At 48.2% G+C, this 17,907-nt stretch overlaps 2 gene segments (V, D, J or C); both read left to right on the top strand.

The window, feature by feature from the left end:
• The first annotated feature begins 309 nt into the window (after positions 1-309).
• The window catches only part of LOC127031708 (immunoglobulin heavy variable 4-61-like), a 121,580-nt gene continuing 103,982 nt past the window's right edge, over positions 310-17,907 (top strand). Inside the window, 1 exon segment of the V gene segment in view lies at positions 310-371. Within this exon segment, the coding sequence occupies positions 326-371 (46 nt within the window).
• LOC127031893 (Ig heavy chain V region 3-like) overlaps positions 11,069-17,907 on the top strand; it is a 65,095-nt gene continuing 58,256 nt past the window's right edge. The window contains 1 exon segment of the V gene segment in view: positions 11,069-11,180. Within this exon segment, the coding sequence occupies positions 11,135-11,180 (46 nt within the window).

Here is a 17,907-nt window from a genome sequence, read left to right on the forward strand (position 1 = left end):
TTTAAGAGTGTTAGATGACCAAATCCAATTTATTTAACCTGAGATTGGGTGTCCAAATACCTTGGGCGGTTTCGCATTTCGCTGAGCTGAACTCACTGTCGCGGGGGGGGGGGGTAGGAGGCATTCCAAGGAGAGATTCCTCCATGTGTAGACAGAGCTCACACCTGTCATCTTTTATATAAAGTCTGGGAAACCCCCATGCAAATTCCTGTCCGGAGGGTTCCACTTTAAATACAAACCCTTGATTGGAGGAGCCTCAGTTTCCCCCGCAGACACAGAACTGTCCGGTCTTGGCTGCTGGGAACAGTTTGAACCTTCACTTAAGATGCACCTGCTGCTGATTTTCCTGTTCATGCTGGAGGCCCCTTCAGGTACGTGTCTGTTGGGGATCAGGAGGGTTCCTTGCTGCAGTGACTGCAGAAGAGAGGATGTTCAAGGCAGCCTAAGGGAATGAGATGCCTGGATCCCAATGCAATTCAGTGGCGGTGGGGTGCCTCACTCCCTTAGACGTGGTCTCAGGGTGTTTAATTTTCTCATGTTCCCGCTCCCAGGGGACAGGGGCCTGGCTCACTGATTCATTTCTGTGTTTCCTTCCCAGGTGTCCTCTCCCAAGTGCAGCTGCGGGAAACGGGCCCGGGAACGGTGAAACCCGGGGAGTCCCTGACACTCACTTGTACCATCTCCGGAGACTCGGTTTCTAGCACCAGCGCCACCTGGGACTGATTCCGGCAGCCGGCGGGGAAGCGGCCGGAATGGATGGGGTGCATATGGTACAGGTCTGGCCGGTGTAACACTGAGTACCCTGGCTCTGTGCAGAGCCGAGTGACCATCACACAAGACACTGCCAAGAACCAGTTCTCCCTGCAGACAGTTCTCCCTGTCCGCTCGCTGACAGCTGCAGACACCGCCACCTATTACTGCTCCGGGAGAGACCACAGTGACACAGAGCAAAGCCAGAACTGATAGGAAAAGGAGAAGCGGGTTTTCCACACCACAGTGAGGTTCTGGCTACCGTTACACTGGTAACACCACGGGGACTCTAGACCTCATTCTCCGTGGCCTTTTCCCATGTCTGGTCATCTACAATTTGCAATGGAAGGGGAACGAATTAGTGACTTCAGCAATAAATCAGTTCCCATTGAGTTCTTTGAGAGATGTGGGCATCTTAATTAGGAGAAATTCTACTCTTAAAATAATATTATAAGGATCTTAACTGTGTTCAAAATACACATGCACACAAATTGTATTCCTTCTAGGTGGTGAAATATATGTCTACGTTCTCCAAAAGAAAAAGCCACAGTAACATATGTATTCAATATATCTAGGACCTCCTATAAAAAGTATAACCCTCTATGTGCCTCCGATTATTCATTACACCTGTTATACTAGGAGATATAAAAAGTAATAGAGTGAAAGCACAGTAAGCCACATTACTACCAGTAGAGTTACTCCTCACACAGGATGTGAACGAGAGGAGAAACAGCCTGTCTTCTGAGCTTGTAGATGGACACAATCTAATGAGAAAAGTAATATTCATTAAAAAAAAATCTTGGCCCTAATGATATCATGTGACAAGGAGTTCCACCGGTAAATTGTGTGGGAAGGGATTCCCCTGTATCCATTTTCAATTACAAAAATAATAGTTTCAGGAAAACATTTGCAGTAAAGATGCTTGCATTTATATATAATGTTGAAGACCATGGACCAGATTTTCAAATATATGAAGGTGCTCAAAGATGAAGAGAGACATCCAGTGGTATTTTCAAAAGCTCCTGAGTTAGCCACCTAACTCCCGTGGAGGTGTTATGTTATATCCCCCTCCCCCCGAACCCACTGGGCCTAGAGTCCTTCAAATCTGGAATGTATTTTCTCCTTCTGTTGTTAAACGAGGACAAGTCCCTGAGCGTGCACCCTCTTTTAACCTGAAATCTTGTCAGCCACTTTCACCTCTCCCCCCAACCCCAGTTGGGTCAAACCGACCTGTATGGCCCTGCCTCAATCTGCCCCTGTTGAAATACAAAGCTCTGATTCTAGACGCACCAATATTCATACAGGGATATCTCCTTCACAAAGTCTTCCACAATATCTGCAAATAAATATGAAATCCGTACAAACTTTTATCTTCTATTGGACTTTCCTTCAGCAGGGAATGAATCATTTCTCTTTATAACTCTGTCTCTCATTCATGTATTTTCTCTTTTATTCCATAAGAATGGTCCTACTGGGTCAAACCAAAGGTCCATCTAGCCCGGTATCCTATTTTCTGACAGTGGCCAGTGCCAGGTGCCCCAGAGGGAATGAACAGAACAGGTAACCATTGAGTGATCCAACCCCTGTTGCCCATTCCCAGCTTCTGGCAAATTGAGGCTAGGGACACCATTCCTGCCCATCCTGGATAATAGCCATTGATGGACCAATCCTCCATGAACTTATCGAGTTCTTTTTTTAACCCTGTTACAGTCTTGGCCTTACAACATCCTCTGGCAAAGAGTTCCACAGATTGACTGTGTGTTGTGTGAAAAAATACTTCCTTTTGTGTGTTTTAATCCTGTTGCCTATTAATTTCAGTTGGTGACTCTAATTCTTGTGTTATGAGAAGTAGTAAACAGGATGTCCTTATCTACTTTCTCTACACCAGTCATGATTTTATAGACCTCAAACATATCTCCCCTTAGCCGTCTCTTTTCTAACCTGAAAAGTTCCAGTTTTATTAATCTCTCCTCATACAGAAGCTGTTCCATACCCCTAGTCATTTTTGTTGCCCTTTTCTGAACCTTTTCCAATTCCAATATATTTTTTTTAAGATAGGGAGATCACATCTGCACACAGTATTCAAGATATGGGCTTACCATGGATTTATATAGAGGCAACATGATATTTTCTGTCCTATTTTCAATCCCTTTCTTAATTATTCCCAGCATTCTGTTCCTTTTTTGACTCCCACTGCACATTGAGAGGATGTTTTCAGAGAACTATTCACAATGACTCCAAGATCTCTTTCTTGAAGAGTAACAGTTAATTCAGACCTCATCATTCTGTATGTATAGTTGGGATTTGTGCTTTCCAACATGCATTACTTTGAAGAAATCAACATTAAATTTCACCTGCCATTTTGTTGCCCAGTCACCCAGTTTTCAAATATTCTTTTGTAGCTCTTCAGAGTCTGCCTGGGTTTTAACAATCTTTAGTTCCCCCGCAGATGTCATTTCTGAAATCCAGCTGATCTAGATGGGACCAAGAATCATGGGATCCTGCAACCATGGAAAAGTAGGTGTGGAAAAGCCATCAAATCCATCCACCCTTATTCACGGGGGACCAAGTCCACCTTTCCTACAGAATGCTGAAGGATGCTGGGTCACGTCTCTCGAGCACTCAGAGTTATCACTTCCTTTGGATTTCTAAGCCATATCACCCTCCACATGATCCATTAACCCATGGTGCAGCGTCTTATATATGAGGACTACAGGGAGAACTCAGGAAGAGGAATGGCGAGATTCAGTGAAACACACCACATATCCTGGAAAAAGCAACCAGCGTGATTTGAGGTATACGACTGTCGGTTTTTGTTTTTTTTTTACCATGAAATAATCGAATAAAACAAGTCTTTACTGCATGACTGGTAGAAAGAAAGAAAGAAAGAAAGAAAGAAAGAAAGAAAGAAAGAAAGAAAGAAAGAAAGAAAGAAAGAAAGAAAGAAAAATTATGCTCCAACCATATCTGGAAAAAATATTTTGTATGGTAAGTGTCGTGTGTCTAATCAGTAGGGGGCACTGTCGCTACAGAGAAACGGACAAACTAAAGAACCACCAGGATGGTAAATACTTTGCCTCAATCTTTAATAAGGCTAATGAGGAGCCTAGGGATAATGGAAGGATGACAAACGGGAATGAGGATATGGAGGTGGATATTATCACATCTGAGGTAGAAGCCAAACTTGAACAACTTAATGGGACAAAATCGGAGGGCCCAGATAATCTTAATCCAACAATATTAAAGGAACTGGCGCATGAAATTGTAAGCCCATTAGCAAGAATTTTTAATGAATCGGTAAACTCAGGGGTTGTACCGTATGACTGGAGAATTCTAACATAGTTTCTATCTTTAAGAAAGGGGAAAAAAGATGATCCGAGTAACTATAGGCCTGTTAGTTTGACATCTGTAGCATGTAAGGTCTTGGGAAAAAATTTGAAGGAGAAAGTAGTTAAGGACATTGAGGTCAATGGCAATTGGGACAAATTACAACATGGTTTTACTAAAGGTAGATCGTGCCAAACCAACCTGATCTCCTTCTTTGAGAAGGTGACAGATTATTTAGACAAAGGAAATGCAGTAGATCTAATTTACCTCGATTTCAGTAAGGCATTTGACACGGTTCCACATGGGGAATTATTAGTTAAATTGGAAAAGATGGGGATCAATATGAAAATTGAAAGGTGGATAAGGAACTGGTTAAAGGGGAGACTCCAATGGGTCGTACTGAAAGGTGAACTGTCAGGCTGGAAGGAGATTACTAGTGGAGTTCCTCAAGGATCAGTTTTGGGACCAAGCTTATTGAACCTTTTTATTACTGACCTTGGCACAAAAAGCGGGAATGTGCTAATAAAGTTTGCAGATGACACAAAGCTGGGAGGTATTGCTAACACAGAGAAGGACCAGGATATCATACAGGAAGATCTGGATGACCTTGTAAACTGGGCTAATAGTAATAGGATGAAATTTAATAGTGAAAAGTGCAAGGTCATGCATTTAGTGATTAATAATAAGAATTTTAGTTATACATTGGGGACACATCAGTTGGAAGCAACAGAAGAGGAGAGGGACCTTGGAGTATTGGTAGATCACAGGATGACTATGAGCCGCCAATGTGATATGGCCGTTAAAAAAGCGAATGCAGTTTTAGGATGCATCCGGTGAGGTATTTCCAGCACAGATAAGGAGGTGTTAGTACCTTTGTATAAGGCGCTGGAGAGACCTCACTTGGAATACTGTGTGCAGTTCTGGTTTCCCATGTTTAAGAAGGATGAATTCAAACTGGAACAGGTTCAGAGACGGGCTACTAGGATGATCCAAGGAATGGAAAACCTGCCTTATGAAAGGAGACTCAAAGAGCTTGGCTTGTTTAGCCTAACCAAAAGAAGGCTGAGGGGGGATATGCTTGCTCTTTATAAATATATCAGAGAGATTAATATTAGGGAGGGGGTAGGAATTATTTAAGCTTAGTACCAATGTAGACACAAGAACAAATGGGTATAAACTGGACACTAGGAAGTTTAGACTTGAAATTATACGAAGGTTTCTAATCATTAGAGGAGTGAAGTTCTGGAACAGCCTTCCAAGGGGAGTAGTGGGGCAAAAGACATATCTGGCTTTAGTACTAAGCTTGATAAGTTTATGGAAGGGATGGTATGATGGGATAGCTTAATTTTGGCAATTGATCTTTGATCATCAGCAGGTAAGTATGCCCAGTGGTCTGTGATGGGATGTTAGATGGGATGGGATCTGAGTTACTGCAGAGAATTCTTTCCTGAGTGCTGGCTGGTGAGTCTTGCCCACATGCTCAGGGTTTAGCTGATCGCCATATTTGGGGTCGGGAAGGAATTTTCCTCCAGGGCAGATTGGCAGAGGCCCTGGAGGTTTTTCGCTTTCCTCTGCAGCGTGGGGCATGGGTCACTTGCTGGTGGATTCTCTGCAGCTTGAGGTCTTCAAACCACATTTTGAAGACTTCAATAACTCAGACATAGGTTGGGGGTTTGTTATAGAAGTGAATGGGTAGGGTTCTGTGGCCTGCTTTGTGCAGGAGGTCAAACTAGATGATCATATTGGTCCCTTCTGATCCTAAAGTCTATCAGTCTATGAGATCAATGTTCTCTCACAAGAGGTTTGGGAGCCAGATCATTGGCATGTCCCAGACTGAATTGTTTGGGTGCTCGGGTCTCTAGTACGTTTTCCTAAATTTCTTCACCCTTCACTTTTGATCCTCCTCCACATTTGTCTAGAGCAAGTTACAAATGACAGCAGGTTACCGGGTGCACATTCCTTACAGTTGTGCTCAGGCAAACACTGAGGACATTTCTCTTCCTAGCAGTGGTAATAGCTGCTTTTCATCAGATCTAAAAGCTCTTTTTAAGGATAAGTAAGTATCATTAGTCCCATTTATTACAGACAGGGAAACTGAGGTACAAGGAGGAAACGGGACCTGCCTACTGTCACCCAGAAGACCAGGGCAAAGCCAGGAACAGAATCCAAGTCTCCTGAGTCCCGGCCTAATGCACCAATCTAACAGACCGGACTGCTTCGCTCGGTAGCATCGTCAGCATCACCACGGCGCATGCTATGCTGAAGGACAGACTAGATGATCCTAATAGACATTTCTGGTAATAACAAAAATCGTAAGTTGTGTCCCTACAGTTCACTCACCCACGTGTCCAGGCATCTCACATTCATATACGGGTTAAAGATGCAGCACCTTACCAGGGGACTGACTCGCTTTGACTATGTATCTGTGCAGCGCCTAGCACAATGGGGCAGTGGACTTGCTTCTGGTTTCTAGGACACACCTCAATAACAATGTGTCTCATCCACATGAGCCATTAACTGATGACTACTAGGCAGGTGCCACATTTAAGAGGACTACGGAGAGAATTAATTTACCCGTGCTTTGCATAAGAGGGCGGGGTATGCAAATTAATATTTTGCTTCCTCTTAAGAACAGAATATTTCCGTTCTTTATTTCAGCAGGTCCCTGCAAAAGTCAAATCTGTGTCACTCCCTTTGGGTCTTCGTGCCTGTTCCTAGCTGATTTCCAGGAGGGAAGATGAAAACTTTGCTTCTCTCTCTGCTTCTCTTTGTTATTGCAGCATGTAAGTACGATAGGAGAGAGCAGGCTCCCCTCTCTACCGATCCGGCTGCTGTCATTTCTCTGAGTGAGATTTCTCCGTGCTCTTTGCAGGTGTCCGCTCCCAGGTTACACTGCTGCAGACCGGAGCAGCCCAGGTGAAGCCCTCACAGCCCCTGAGACTGACCTGCTCCGTGTCTGGATTCTCTCTCACATCTAGCGGGTATGCAGTGAGCTGGGTTTGGCAGCCCCCGGGGAAAGGCCTGGAGTGGTTGTGCCTTGTGTATTGGGATGATGACAAACGCTACCACGAGTCCCTCAAAACCCGACTGACCATCTCCAGGGACACCTCTAAAAGCGAGGTGTATTTGGAAATGAGAGGCATGGAAGCCGGAGACAGCGGCACCTATTACTGCGCCAGGGGATACACAGTGACACAGAGCAGAGCAGGGACCGGACAAAAAGGGGAAGCAGATTCTGAGCAGCGCAGTGAGGCCAGATTAACTCAGAGCAACGAGGTTCCCCCAGCTGAACTCCCTGTAAATGGAAAGAAAATGCAGAACAGGCGAAAACGAAAACAGAGTGGTCAAAGACAGCTTCTTAATGTTTTCTCTCAACATGATACTGCAGAAAGAGGAAACACGAGATTCAGTGACACACTCCAGATCCCCTGGGAAAAAAGCAACCCGCTTAATTAAACATATATGACTTCCAAGCGTTTCACCATTAAACATGTGAATCCATCCAGTCGTTATCAAATGGCAAGAGAGAAAGAGAGAGGGAAAGGGGGGGTGTATCCATAAATATGTATCTTGATTGCCAGATAGATACTGGAATAATGTTTTAGCTGTTTTGTAAAATGTCTAGTATAGTTCTGGATGTTGTATCTTAGGAAGAAAACAAACAGCAAGAAAAATGACAAAGAAGAGAAGGAAAAGGATCAAGAATGTAAAGTGGGCCCAGAATATTAACGAAAATAGTAACAAGAAAGACATTTATTCTTACTGTGACAGTGAAAGATAATTGGCAGACTGAAACCAGAAGAGTAATTTAAACTCAAATATACAAAAATAATAATTAATAATAATAATTAATAATAATAATAATATAAAATGAAAATAGTAAAATAAAAAAATTTAATCTCGGGACATGAGCCGGTGTGAATTTTTCACCAAATGGATGATAACTGTAAGGTCAGCAGGATGATAACCTGATAGGTAGTGGGTCTGATTCATAAAACATCTGTCAGAAGGGGAGAGGGAATATCCACCTGTTCTAATAAAGTTACTGTGTTCTGAAAGCAACAAATGCAACTCTTCCAGGCTGGGCCCAGATCCAAAGCCCATTTAAGTCAATGAAGCTTGGCGTTTTTCTCACCAGGCTGAAAATCCTGCCTGGATAACTAAACTCTTTAGAGCATGGAATTGCAGAAGGATCGAAGGGCGCCTATATCCAACTAAATGTGCACTGGAGATTGTTCCTAACTCCCTTGGGTACTATTGGAAATTCCAGACTTTGCAGTCACAGAAAAAGTTCCATCAATTTCCCCAAATGTTCCCAAGCCCTAAGAAATGTTCCGTTGAACGTGGCTGTGATGTTTCAAAAAGCTAAGTGAGAGTTAGGTGCCCAACCCCCTTGAGTTGGAATGGAATTTGGGCACCCAAATAAATGGCTTAGACCATTTCAGATGTCGCAGCCCCCTTGCCGAAGTCAGTTCATGGCCTCAAGCGCAGCCAGAGATCCCCGTGTGTATGCAGGGTTCAGACTCTGTCATCTTTTATACCCACGCTGTGAAACACGCATGCAAACTCCTCCCTCCGGGGACTTAAATACAAACCCCTGATACTAGGGGCCTCGGTCTCTCCCCAGACACAGAACTGCCCGGTCCTGCCTGCTGAGGACAAGTTCCACCTTCACCCTCTTGCTGTTGATCTTCCTACCCTGGCTGGGCCTCCCTGCCTGTGAATGCCTGTGGGGAGATTTGCTGCTGGATTAGTTCCAGAGGCTCAGACTGTCAAGGGGCGGGGGAGGTAAAGGAATGAAAAGCCCGGATCCCAAAGAAGTCAGTGGGTGTTGGGAACCTAACTCCCTTCGGTTCAGGCTGGGGGGGGCATATTTTCACACTTGCTCCTCCCCCAGGGAATAAGATTCATTTATGGTTTCCCTTTCCAGGCACCCTCTCCCAGGTGCAGCTGCAGGAGGCTGAGGTGGGGGCCAGGAGAGTCACTGAAATTTACCTGCACCATCTCTGGAGACTCGGTTTCTAGCACCAGTGTCACCTGGGACTGGGTCCAGAGGCCTCTGGGGAAAGGGCTGGAGTTCATGGGGCGCATCTAGTATCAGTCTAGCAGGTGGTAATCAGCACAGAGTAGCCTGGAAGAATTACTTCTCTGTCTTGCTTCCAGCACTCCTGCTAATACATCCCACAACAATGTTTGCTTCTGCTTTGCTTTTTTTTGCAACAGACTCACACTGTTGACGCATATTTAGCTTGTGGTCCACTATGACCCCCAGATCCCTTTCTGCAGTGCTCCTTCCTAGGCAGCCATTGCCCATTCTGTATGGGTGCAACTGATTGGTCCTTCCTAAGTGGAGTACTTGGCATTTGTCCTTATTCAATGTCATCCTATTCACTTCAGACCATTTCTCCAGTCTGTCCAGATCCTTGTAGACTTTCATCCTAGCCTCCAAAGCACTTGCTGCCCCTCCCAGCTTGGTACCATCTGAAAATTTAACAAGTGTCCTCTCTATGCCATGATCTAAATCGCTTATGAAAACATTGAAAAGAACTGATCCCTGTGGAACCCCACTCATTATGCCCTTCCAGCCTGACTGTGAACTATTGATAACTACCCTCTGGGAATGGTTGTCAAACCAGTTCTGCACCCACCTTATAGTAGCTCCATCTCGGTTGTATTTCCCTAGTTTCTTAATGAGAAGATCATGCGAGACAGTATCAAAATCCTTACTAAAGTCTAGATATAGCACATCTACCTTTCCCCCCCATCCACAAGGCTTTTTACGCTGTCAGGTTGGGTTGACATGATTTGTTCTTGATAAAGCCAAGCTGGCTATTACTTACCACCTTATTGTCTTCTAGGTGTTTGCAAATTGATTCCTTAATTATTTGCTACATTATCTTACCCAGTACAGAAGTGAAGCTGACTGGTCTGTAATTGCCTGGGTTGCCTTTATTTCCCTTTTAATAGATAGGCGGGCACTAGATTTGCCCTTTCCCAGTCTTCCAGACTCTCCCCTGTCTCCCATCACTTTTCAGAGATAATAGCTACTGGCTCAGATATCGCCTCAGTCAGTTTGCCTATTTCTCTTTCTCCCCTTTCTCTTCCTCTCTTCGAAAGTATCCGGGTTCCACGTCAGCGCTGAGTCCATCAGGCTCCTGGGAAGCGTCTGCCGTGGGTCTCCAGGGCGCAGTACACACGAAATTGTTCCCATTACACCGATTCAGCGAAAATGCGATTCCTTGTCTCCCGAGACAATCCCGGCAACCCTCTGTATTTACAGAGGAGCAGCAGGAAAGCGGAACACACCGCCCGGTATCACCGTGTGAGAGACTAGACCAGGGTGACAAAGCCCGTCACCAAAACCGACAGCAGGTTAACATCGTGTTTGGCTCTTAAAACGACTGAATTTAAGAAAAGACAGGAATCAACCGCAACAGCCAACACAAAGGCACTGATTTGTGCTTCGTTTTATTTTACCGAATCCCCGTATGAATTGGAAGTGGAATCTGAATGAGAATGGGAACAGAAGTGTGGACACGAATATAAATATCTATCGTGAATAACAATCTCCCTTCAGTGCTGCCTGAAGCGTCGCCAGACACGGGCCCCTCTGACCGGACGTTACACGGCCCCTTTGCGCGTGGGACGGGGCTCCAAAGCTGAGCCTCCCCACAGCAATCCCCAATATAACCTCACAATAGCCAAACCCTCACTTCCTGGGTGAGGAAATCAAATCCCTGGAGGGAACTGTTCATTCCTCTCAGGGGTCTGAAAGTGTCAGGAGGAGCCCAGTGCCCTGTACCCAGCGCTGCACAGACACACAGGACGGGACAGTCTGACTCCTGCACCAGGAGCATTAGGGCGAGTCACTCAGATCATGGGCAGCAGGAGTGTGTGTCTCTTATAAAGCGAGGGCATGCAAATTAGGGAGACAGTTTCCTGTTTAAATCTGTGCCTCTCCCTGCCCAGGCTGCACCCGGAGACACAATCCGCAGCCCCTGGGTCTGTGCAGTGACCAGCCAGTCCCTGAGAACTTTCCCCTCCAGCACTCGGGAAAATGGGAATTTTGCTCCTTGTGATTTTCGCTGTAGCCGCTTTGGAAGGTATTTTCCTCCTCTGAATAACTGGCAGTGTTAGAAGAATATTGTGTTACCGCTGTTTTTATACCGATATTAATGACCTGTCTTTATCCCCAGGTGTCCGGTCCCAGGCGCTGGTGGAGTCCGGAGGGGATGTGAAAAAGCCCGGAGACTCTCTCCGCCTCTCCTGCAAAGCCTCCGGTTTCACCTTCAGCAGCTACTGGATGGACTGGGTCCGACAGGCTCCCGGGAAGGGACTTGAATGGGTCGCTGCTATAAACTCCGATGGGAGTAGTACATACTACCTCGATTCTGTCAAAGGCCGATTCACCATCTCCAGGGACAATCCCAACAACCTGCTGTATCTGCAAATGACCGGCCTGAAGCCCGAGGACACCGCCCGCTATTACTGTGCGAGAGACACAGTGAGGGGAAGCCGGGCTGAGCTCAGACAAAAACCTCTCCCTGCAGTAATCAGAGAAGCAGTTTGGTGCTGGGGGCGCCCAAGGCCTGTAAGTGACAATGAGATCAGTTCTGGGAAAGGGGCGAGCAGCAACAAACCCTTTTATTGTTATTATTATCCCTCTTCTTTGCTTTTACACAAGGTGAAGGAATTTATACACGTTCCCACAAAGCACAGAACATTCTTAGTTGGGTCCCTGCCTCTTCCTTTCCTCTCCAGGAGACAAATTCTGAGCCCACACCCACCCTTCCCAGGGTAGGTGAAAACACAAACCCTGGTAGCTATAAAGGGGACCGAATGCTATTGGTCGATGCCAGAGAGCTGTGTGGGGTGTGTTTAATGTTATACATGTATTCGACTCCCTGCCCTGTACAGTGTCTCTGTTCGATTAATCTCATCAATGAACTGGTCTCCAGGCAGTCTGAGAGCCTAGTACCATGCATGGTGCATTATGGATTCAACTCTCCATCCGTATCATCTGAGCATCTCTCAATAAAACCGCCTATTTAACATTCTCTTGCCAAATGCCTGTTTCCCCGCACACCTCCTCTATCCATCATCTATCAACAGTCATCCTTCCTTCCTATCTGTCGCTATCCACACCCCATCTATCTATCTATCCCCCCTTCCCTGCTCACGGTACTTAGCAAGAGGAACCGCTCTCTTATGTGAAGGGGTCGCTATGCAAATCCTGAGCTAATCACTCTGTTTAAATCCTGACGCGTCTCAGGCCCCGCAGCTCCTCCCAGAAGAAGACGCGGGTTTTCCCACACTCTCACTTTCACTCCTCCCCTGGGAATTTCTCACACAAAACCCAGGAAGATGAGATTTTGGCTGAACTTAATTCTCACTCTGTCAGTTCTCCCAGGTAACTATTAAAGTGCAAAGTGTCCTCCCCTCCGGGTTCCTGGGTGTGACAGAATCAGGGGTCTAAACAAATCTGTATTTGCAGAGGCCAGGCCTCAGGTGCAGCTGGTGGAGTCCGGAGGGGATGTGAAAAAGCCCAGGGACTCTCTTCGCCTCTCCTGCAAAGCCTCCGGCTTCACCTTCAGCAGTTATCTCATGGACTGGATCCGTCTGGCCCCCGGGAGGGGGCTGGAGTGGCTGGCCAGAGCGGCTGCCCAGGGGAGCGCCTACTACGCTGATTCCTCGCAAGGGCGATTCACCATCTCCAGAGACAACGCCAACAGCCTGGTGCATTTGCAAATCAGCGGCCTGAGAGCGGAGGACACGGCCCGGTATTTGTGTCAGAGACACACAGCCAGCGACCTAGGACAAAAACCGAGCGCTGTCTGAGCCACGCTCTGGAGCTGGCTGCTTGGGTCGCTCGGGGTTTGCGAAGCTGGGAAAGACTCAGATGACATTTAAACACCAGACCCGCCCCTCCGGGGCACTGGCTGTGTCAATAAGCTAGGGAGCCCTGGGGTACCCGTCACGAAAGGGTCTGAGGCTCCTTATTATAACGCCTGCCTAGAGGTACCTGGCTCCCAATGGAAATTACAGCCGTGAATTCAGCACCCTGACTCCGCCCCACTCCGCCTGGCACACACTGGAGTCCAAGGTAGATTTTTTACCTCCCAGGAGAGTGCCCAGGCACTGGGCTAGAAGGCTTTCCGGGGTCTCATCTCCACAGAGTTGGGGTTGAAGTTCTGCCTGTCACAGAATACAAAGAGTCTTTGTGACAAGAGAGCAGGACCGAGTGTGAATGAGAATGACTGGACAGCCCGCTGTTCAGGGCACTCTTCTGGGATCAAGGGTGGCCCATCTTGAAGTCCATGTCCTCTAATGAGTATTTGAATGTTATGTTAATAGATTTCAGGCAGCACAGTGTGGTTACTAGAACACTGGACTGGCTGGGTCTAGGGGACCTGGATGTTCTCCTAACAGCCAACAGACCTCGGGCAAATCAGTTTCCTTCTCTGTGCCTCAGTTTATCCATCTCGGAGAAGGGGACATTAAAGCACGCCGTCCTTTCCCAAATCTCCGTTACAGAGTGGAGTATTTCTGTCGCCCAAGGGTGTAATCAATCCTGGGCTGTATTTCACAGCATGGATACATTGAGTGCTTTAGATTACTTTGAATGCGCTTCTATTCTCTCAGGGTCTAATACCGTATCCTGGCATCTCCCACGGCCCTGGACAAGAGATCTCAGCAAGAAATGAAATTCCAGCCTCTGCGACTGCATTTTAAGAGCACGGATATGCAAATCGAGTAATTGTATCCCCTGCTTAAAGCCCGCGGTTCCCCTTTGGGTTGGGAACCTGCAGCTCCCGGTGTCTGCAGCGACCGGCCCTACCCTCTAGAGAACGTTTTCCAGCAAACACACACTGCGTTTTGGCTGCATTTCCTTGTCATTGTGACAGCTTTACAAGGTATGTATTTCTTCTGTTGGGAAATGGAGATACCCTTGTTATTAAATAATTTATGGTAATATTCAAATCAGAATTATGATGTCATATTAACAGAAGAATCAAACATATTAGCAGCAGCACTGTTAGTAATATTATCTGCATCAGCACCGTTACATGGACTGTTAATGAGCTTTTATACCCTCAGGGGCTGGGGCTCAGGCTCGGCTGGTGGAGTCCGGAGCGGATATTAAGAAGCCGGGACAATCTCTGCGCCTCACCTGTAAAGGCTCCGGATTTGATTTCAGCCAGGCCGGGATGCACTGGGTCCGACAAGCTCCCGGGAAGGGACTGGAGTGGGTCTCTGTGATTTTCTTCGACGGGAGTAAGGAATATTACTCCGCTTCTGTCAACGGGCGATTCACCACCTCCAGGGACAACTCCCAAAACCTGGCCTATTTAGACATGAGCAGCCTGAAGGCAGAGGACACCGCCCGGTATTACTGTGCAGCGTCACAGTGAGTGAAAACCGGTCTGAGCTGAGACAAAAACCCTCCCTCCGCAACGGCGTGAGGCCGCTGCTCTTGGTGGCGCTCAAGGTCTGCGAGTTACAACGAGCCCGGTGAGGACAAAGGAAAGTGAACAAAGAAATCAGCGGTGAATGCCATGTCCTTTCTCATGGAGAATTGCCCAGCAGGCCAAATAAGAATCCATATTTAATCAGAGACATTAACAGGTTTATAATGACTCCTTCCAACTCCCCGCCTTCCCCGCAACACACTGTCCTTGCCCACCCTTCCAAAAAAGGACAAATCCTGTGATGTTCTGGCTCAGTGGAGCACCCTCTCTCCTATGATCTAGACAGGCGGCCTCCTTTGTGTAACCTTTGCAGTGACTGACAGCCCCGCTGGGGGGACCTTCAAACAGAGAGACCTGATTCTGTTCGGCCTTATAATGAATTCAGGGCCAAATGCTCCCAGTGACTCCCATTTGTGCAAAAGGAATTGGAGTGTGAATATGAATCGGAATGGAAGAGGAATATCCGTGTGAACAGAAATCGGAGTGTGAGCATGAAAGAGAATAGGAACGTGAGTGTGATTGGAAGTGGAAATGGGAGTGTGTGGGTGAACAGGAAGGGGAATATAAAGAGGAACAGGAGTGTTAGTGGAAACGGGGATAGAAATACGTGATTCAGCGTGAACGGTTATAAGGGTCTGAATATATATGGGAACCTAAACCTTTTATTATTAAGTAGCAGTACTAGTAGAACTTCTGAATATTACATCATACAAAATCTAAAAATCATAAAAAGGGAGAACGCTTCAGTCTACACTTCATTGCTTATTAATAATTAACCAAGTAAATGACGGTGGTGATCATATGAGCTCAGTGGTGTGGGGTTGGTGGTGGTTGTGATCCTAGCCCCCGGGGTCTCCAGTCATAGGCTAGGATCCCATTGTCCTAGGCACGGGACAAACACGGACCATCAGACCGCTCTCTGCCCCACTGACTTTACAATCCGAATACAAATGGGAAGTGGAGTGTGAACACAAATATGAACATAAATAGTGAATAACGATCTCCTTCCGAGCTGCCTGGATCGTCCCTCTACTCTACCCTAAGCCTCTCCCATGTGCACCCACAGGCGGGTCCCCAGACCTGGTCCAAAGCGGGAGACAGGTTTGCTAAGGTCACCTTCCAAAGGTCACCATGGACAGCGAGTTCTACGGCCCGTGGTGCCCTGGCCCCGGGCCCAGCTCCAGCAATTTCTGAGACCAGGTCTCTCCCTGGGCTCCGCCTTCTGCCCCCAGCTGCTTCTCCCCCAGTGCCTCTCCCCCGTGATTTAAAATTGCCCAGCCCCCCCCCCCCCACCACCACCGGCAGCGCCACAGAGCTTAGCGGCTTCCTGCCTGCTCGCTCCAAATGGCTGCCAGCCCCTGCCTGCGCTGCGGTCCCATCGGCGGGGTGGGTCTGAGTCTACCCATGGTGCTCCGGCCCAAGCACCCCTGCAGCAAGGAGACCCCCTCCTGGCCTGTCTATGAACCCCTGGTAAGTGTTGCACCCACCCACCCCCTCCCAGAGTCTGCACCCCCACCCCTTTCCCACACACAATCTCTGGCCCCCAAACTCCCTCCCACAACCTACGCTTCTTCCCCAAAATCATAGGTGCCAACTTCTGCTGGGGCTGCTGGGTGCTCGACCCCCCACTGCCCCTGCCCCCCTCCACCTCTACCCTGCCCACTCCTGCCCCTGTCCCACCACATTCCAACCCCTTCTCCAAAGTCCCTGCCTCAGCTCCGCCCCTCCCTGCCCCTATTCCAACCCCTTCCCCAAATCCCCGCCCTGGCTCTGCCTCCTGCCCTGAGCCCCCTCCCCCACCACATTCCTGCTCCTCCTCCTCCCTCCCAGAGCTTGTTACACCAGGAAACTGCTGTTTTGCAGCCGCAAGCTCTGGGAGGAGAAGTGGGGCGGCAGCATGCTCAGGGGAGGAGGTGGAGGCAAGGTTGGATGAAGTGGAGTGGAGAGGGGACCTTGGTTGCTAGTGGGTGCAGAGCACCTGCCAACTTTTCCCCCGGGTGTTCCAGCCCCTTCAAACCCACAGAGTTGGCGCCTATGCAAAAAATCCCTTCCAAAGCCTGTACCCTTCCCCCTTCCCACACACATCCCCTCTTGACCCCAAACTCCCTCCCAGATCCTGCACCCCAGACCTCCTCCCCACATCGAAGCTCCCTCCCAGAGCCTTAGGCAGGTGGGGGGCAGAGTTGGGGGGGAGGGAGTATTTAATTTCAGCATACACGTGCGTTTTGTGACATTTCACAAAATAAAATTGTATTTGATGGTATAGTATTGTTTTTATTTTGAATTCCATATGAGGGGCACCATAATCTTTTCAGTGCTCAGGGGCTCTAGAGGTCTTAATCCGGCCCTGCCTGGCAGTGTCTCCCCTTCCTGTGAAGATCCCGCTGGTGCTGCGGTCCATAGATCCCTTGCTGCGTCAGTGAACCCCAATCCGGAGTGAGTCCTGCTCAGAGTCGTTCTCCTCTCGGAGACCTGGCACGTTGCCTCTCCCGGGGCAACCAGCAGTCAAGAGGAAGGTCAGACTCACAGGACAGTCCCTGACAGTGTAACGAAGACAAGTGCACGGCGGGACTGATCCGATGCCCCTCAGGATCAACTGGATTTATCCTTCTGCCCAGTGGGGTTTGCTTCACACTACAAGGAAGGAGCGAATTCCTCATAGGGACAAATCCTCCACTGGTGTAAAGTCACCGCAGCTGCTTTCACTAGACTCGAGTTACTCCGGATTCACACCAGGGAGGCTCTGGCCCTTTCAGCAAACTGGGATGTTTAGCCCATTAACGCAGCGGAATGTGGGGCCCCTCACTGTGGCGTCTCCCCCCTTTACAAGCGGTTGACGCCTTTATCCCCACAGCGCTGCCGGGAGGCTGGGAACTATCCCAGCCCTGGTTCAGAGAGGGGAGACTGAGGCACGGAGAGATGGAGGCTGGAGATGGAAATGGGCCATTTGGAGTCCGGGCGGGGCTGTGGGCAGAGATCACCCAGCTCCTGAACAAACCCCACTGCGCTGATCCTGGGGATGTGGCACCGCCCACGAGCCACTTTGGAATTTCCCAAGCGGCTCGTGGATTGTTTTAACCAGCTGACATCACATCTGTAAATCAAAGCCCTGAGTCTCAGCTGGTGTCAATGGGTGGAGCTGAGACATCTCACCCACACGATGTAACCATGGAGATAAAAGACCCCGCCCCTCAGCCCTTGATGACGTCACTCAGCCCAGCACTGGCCCCTGGGTCAGTGGGGATAGTCAGGTGACCCAGGGTTCTAAGATGGGGGTCACCGGATTCGCTCAGCGAATGGCTGATGCAGAGGGATAAAAAGAGCCCGGGCTGGAGAGAGACCAGACGCAGGAAGGACACAG

Source organism: Gopherus flavomarginatus, chromosome 11 (assembly GCF_025201925.1).
Source record: "Gopherus flavomarginatus isolate rGopFla2 chromosome 11, rGopFla2.mat.asm, whole genome shotgun sequence".
Lineage (NCBI taxonomy): Eukaryota > Metazoa > Chordata > Testudines > Testudinidae > Gopherus > Gopherus flavomarginatus.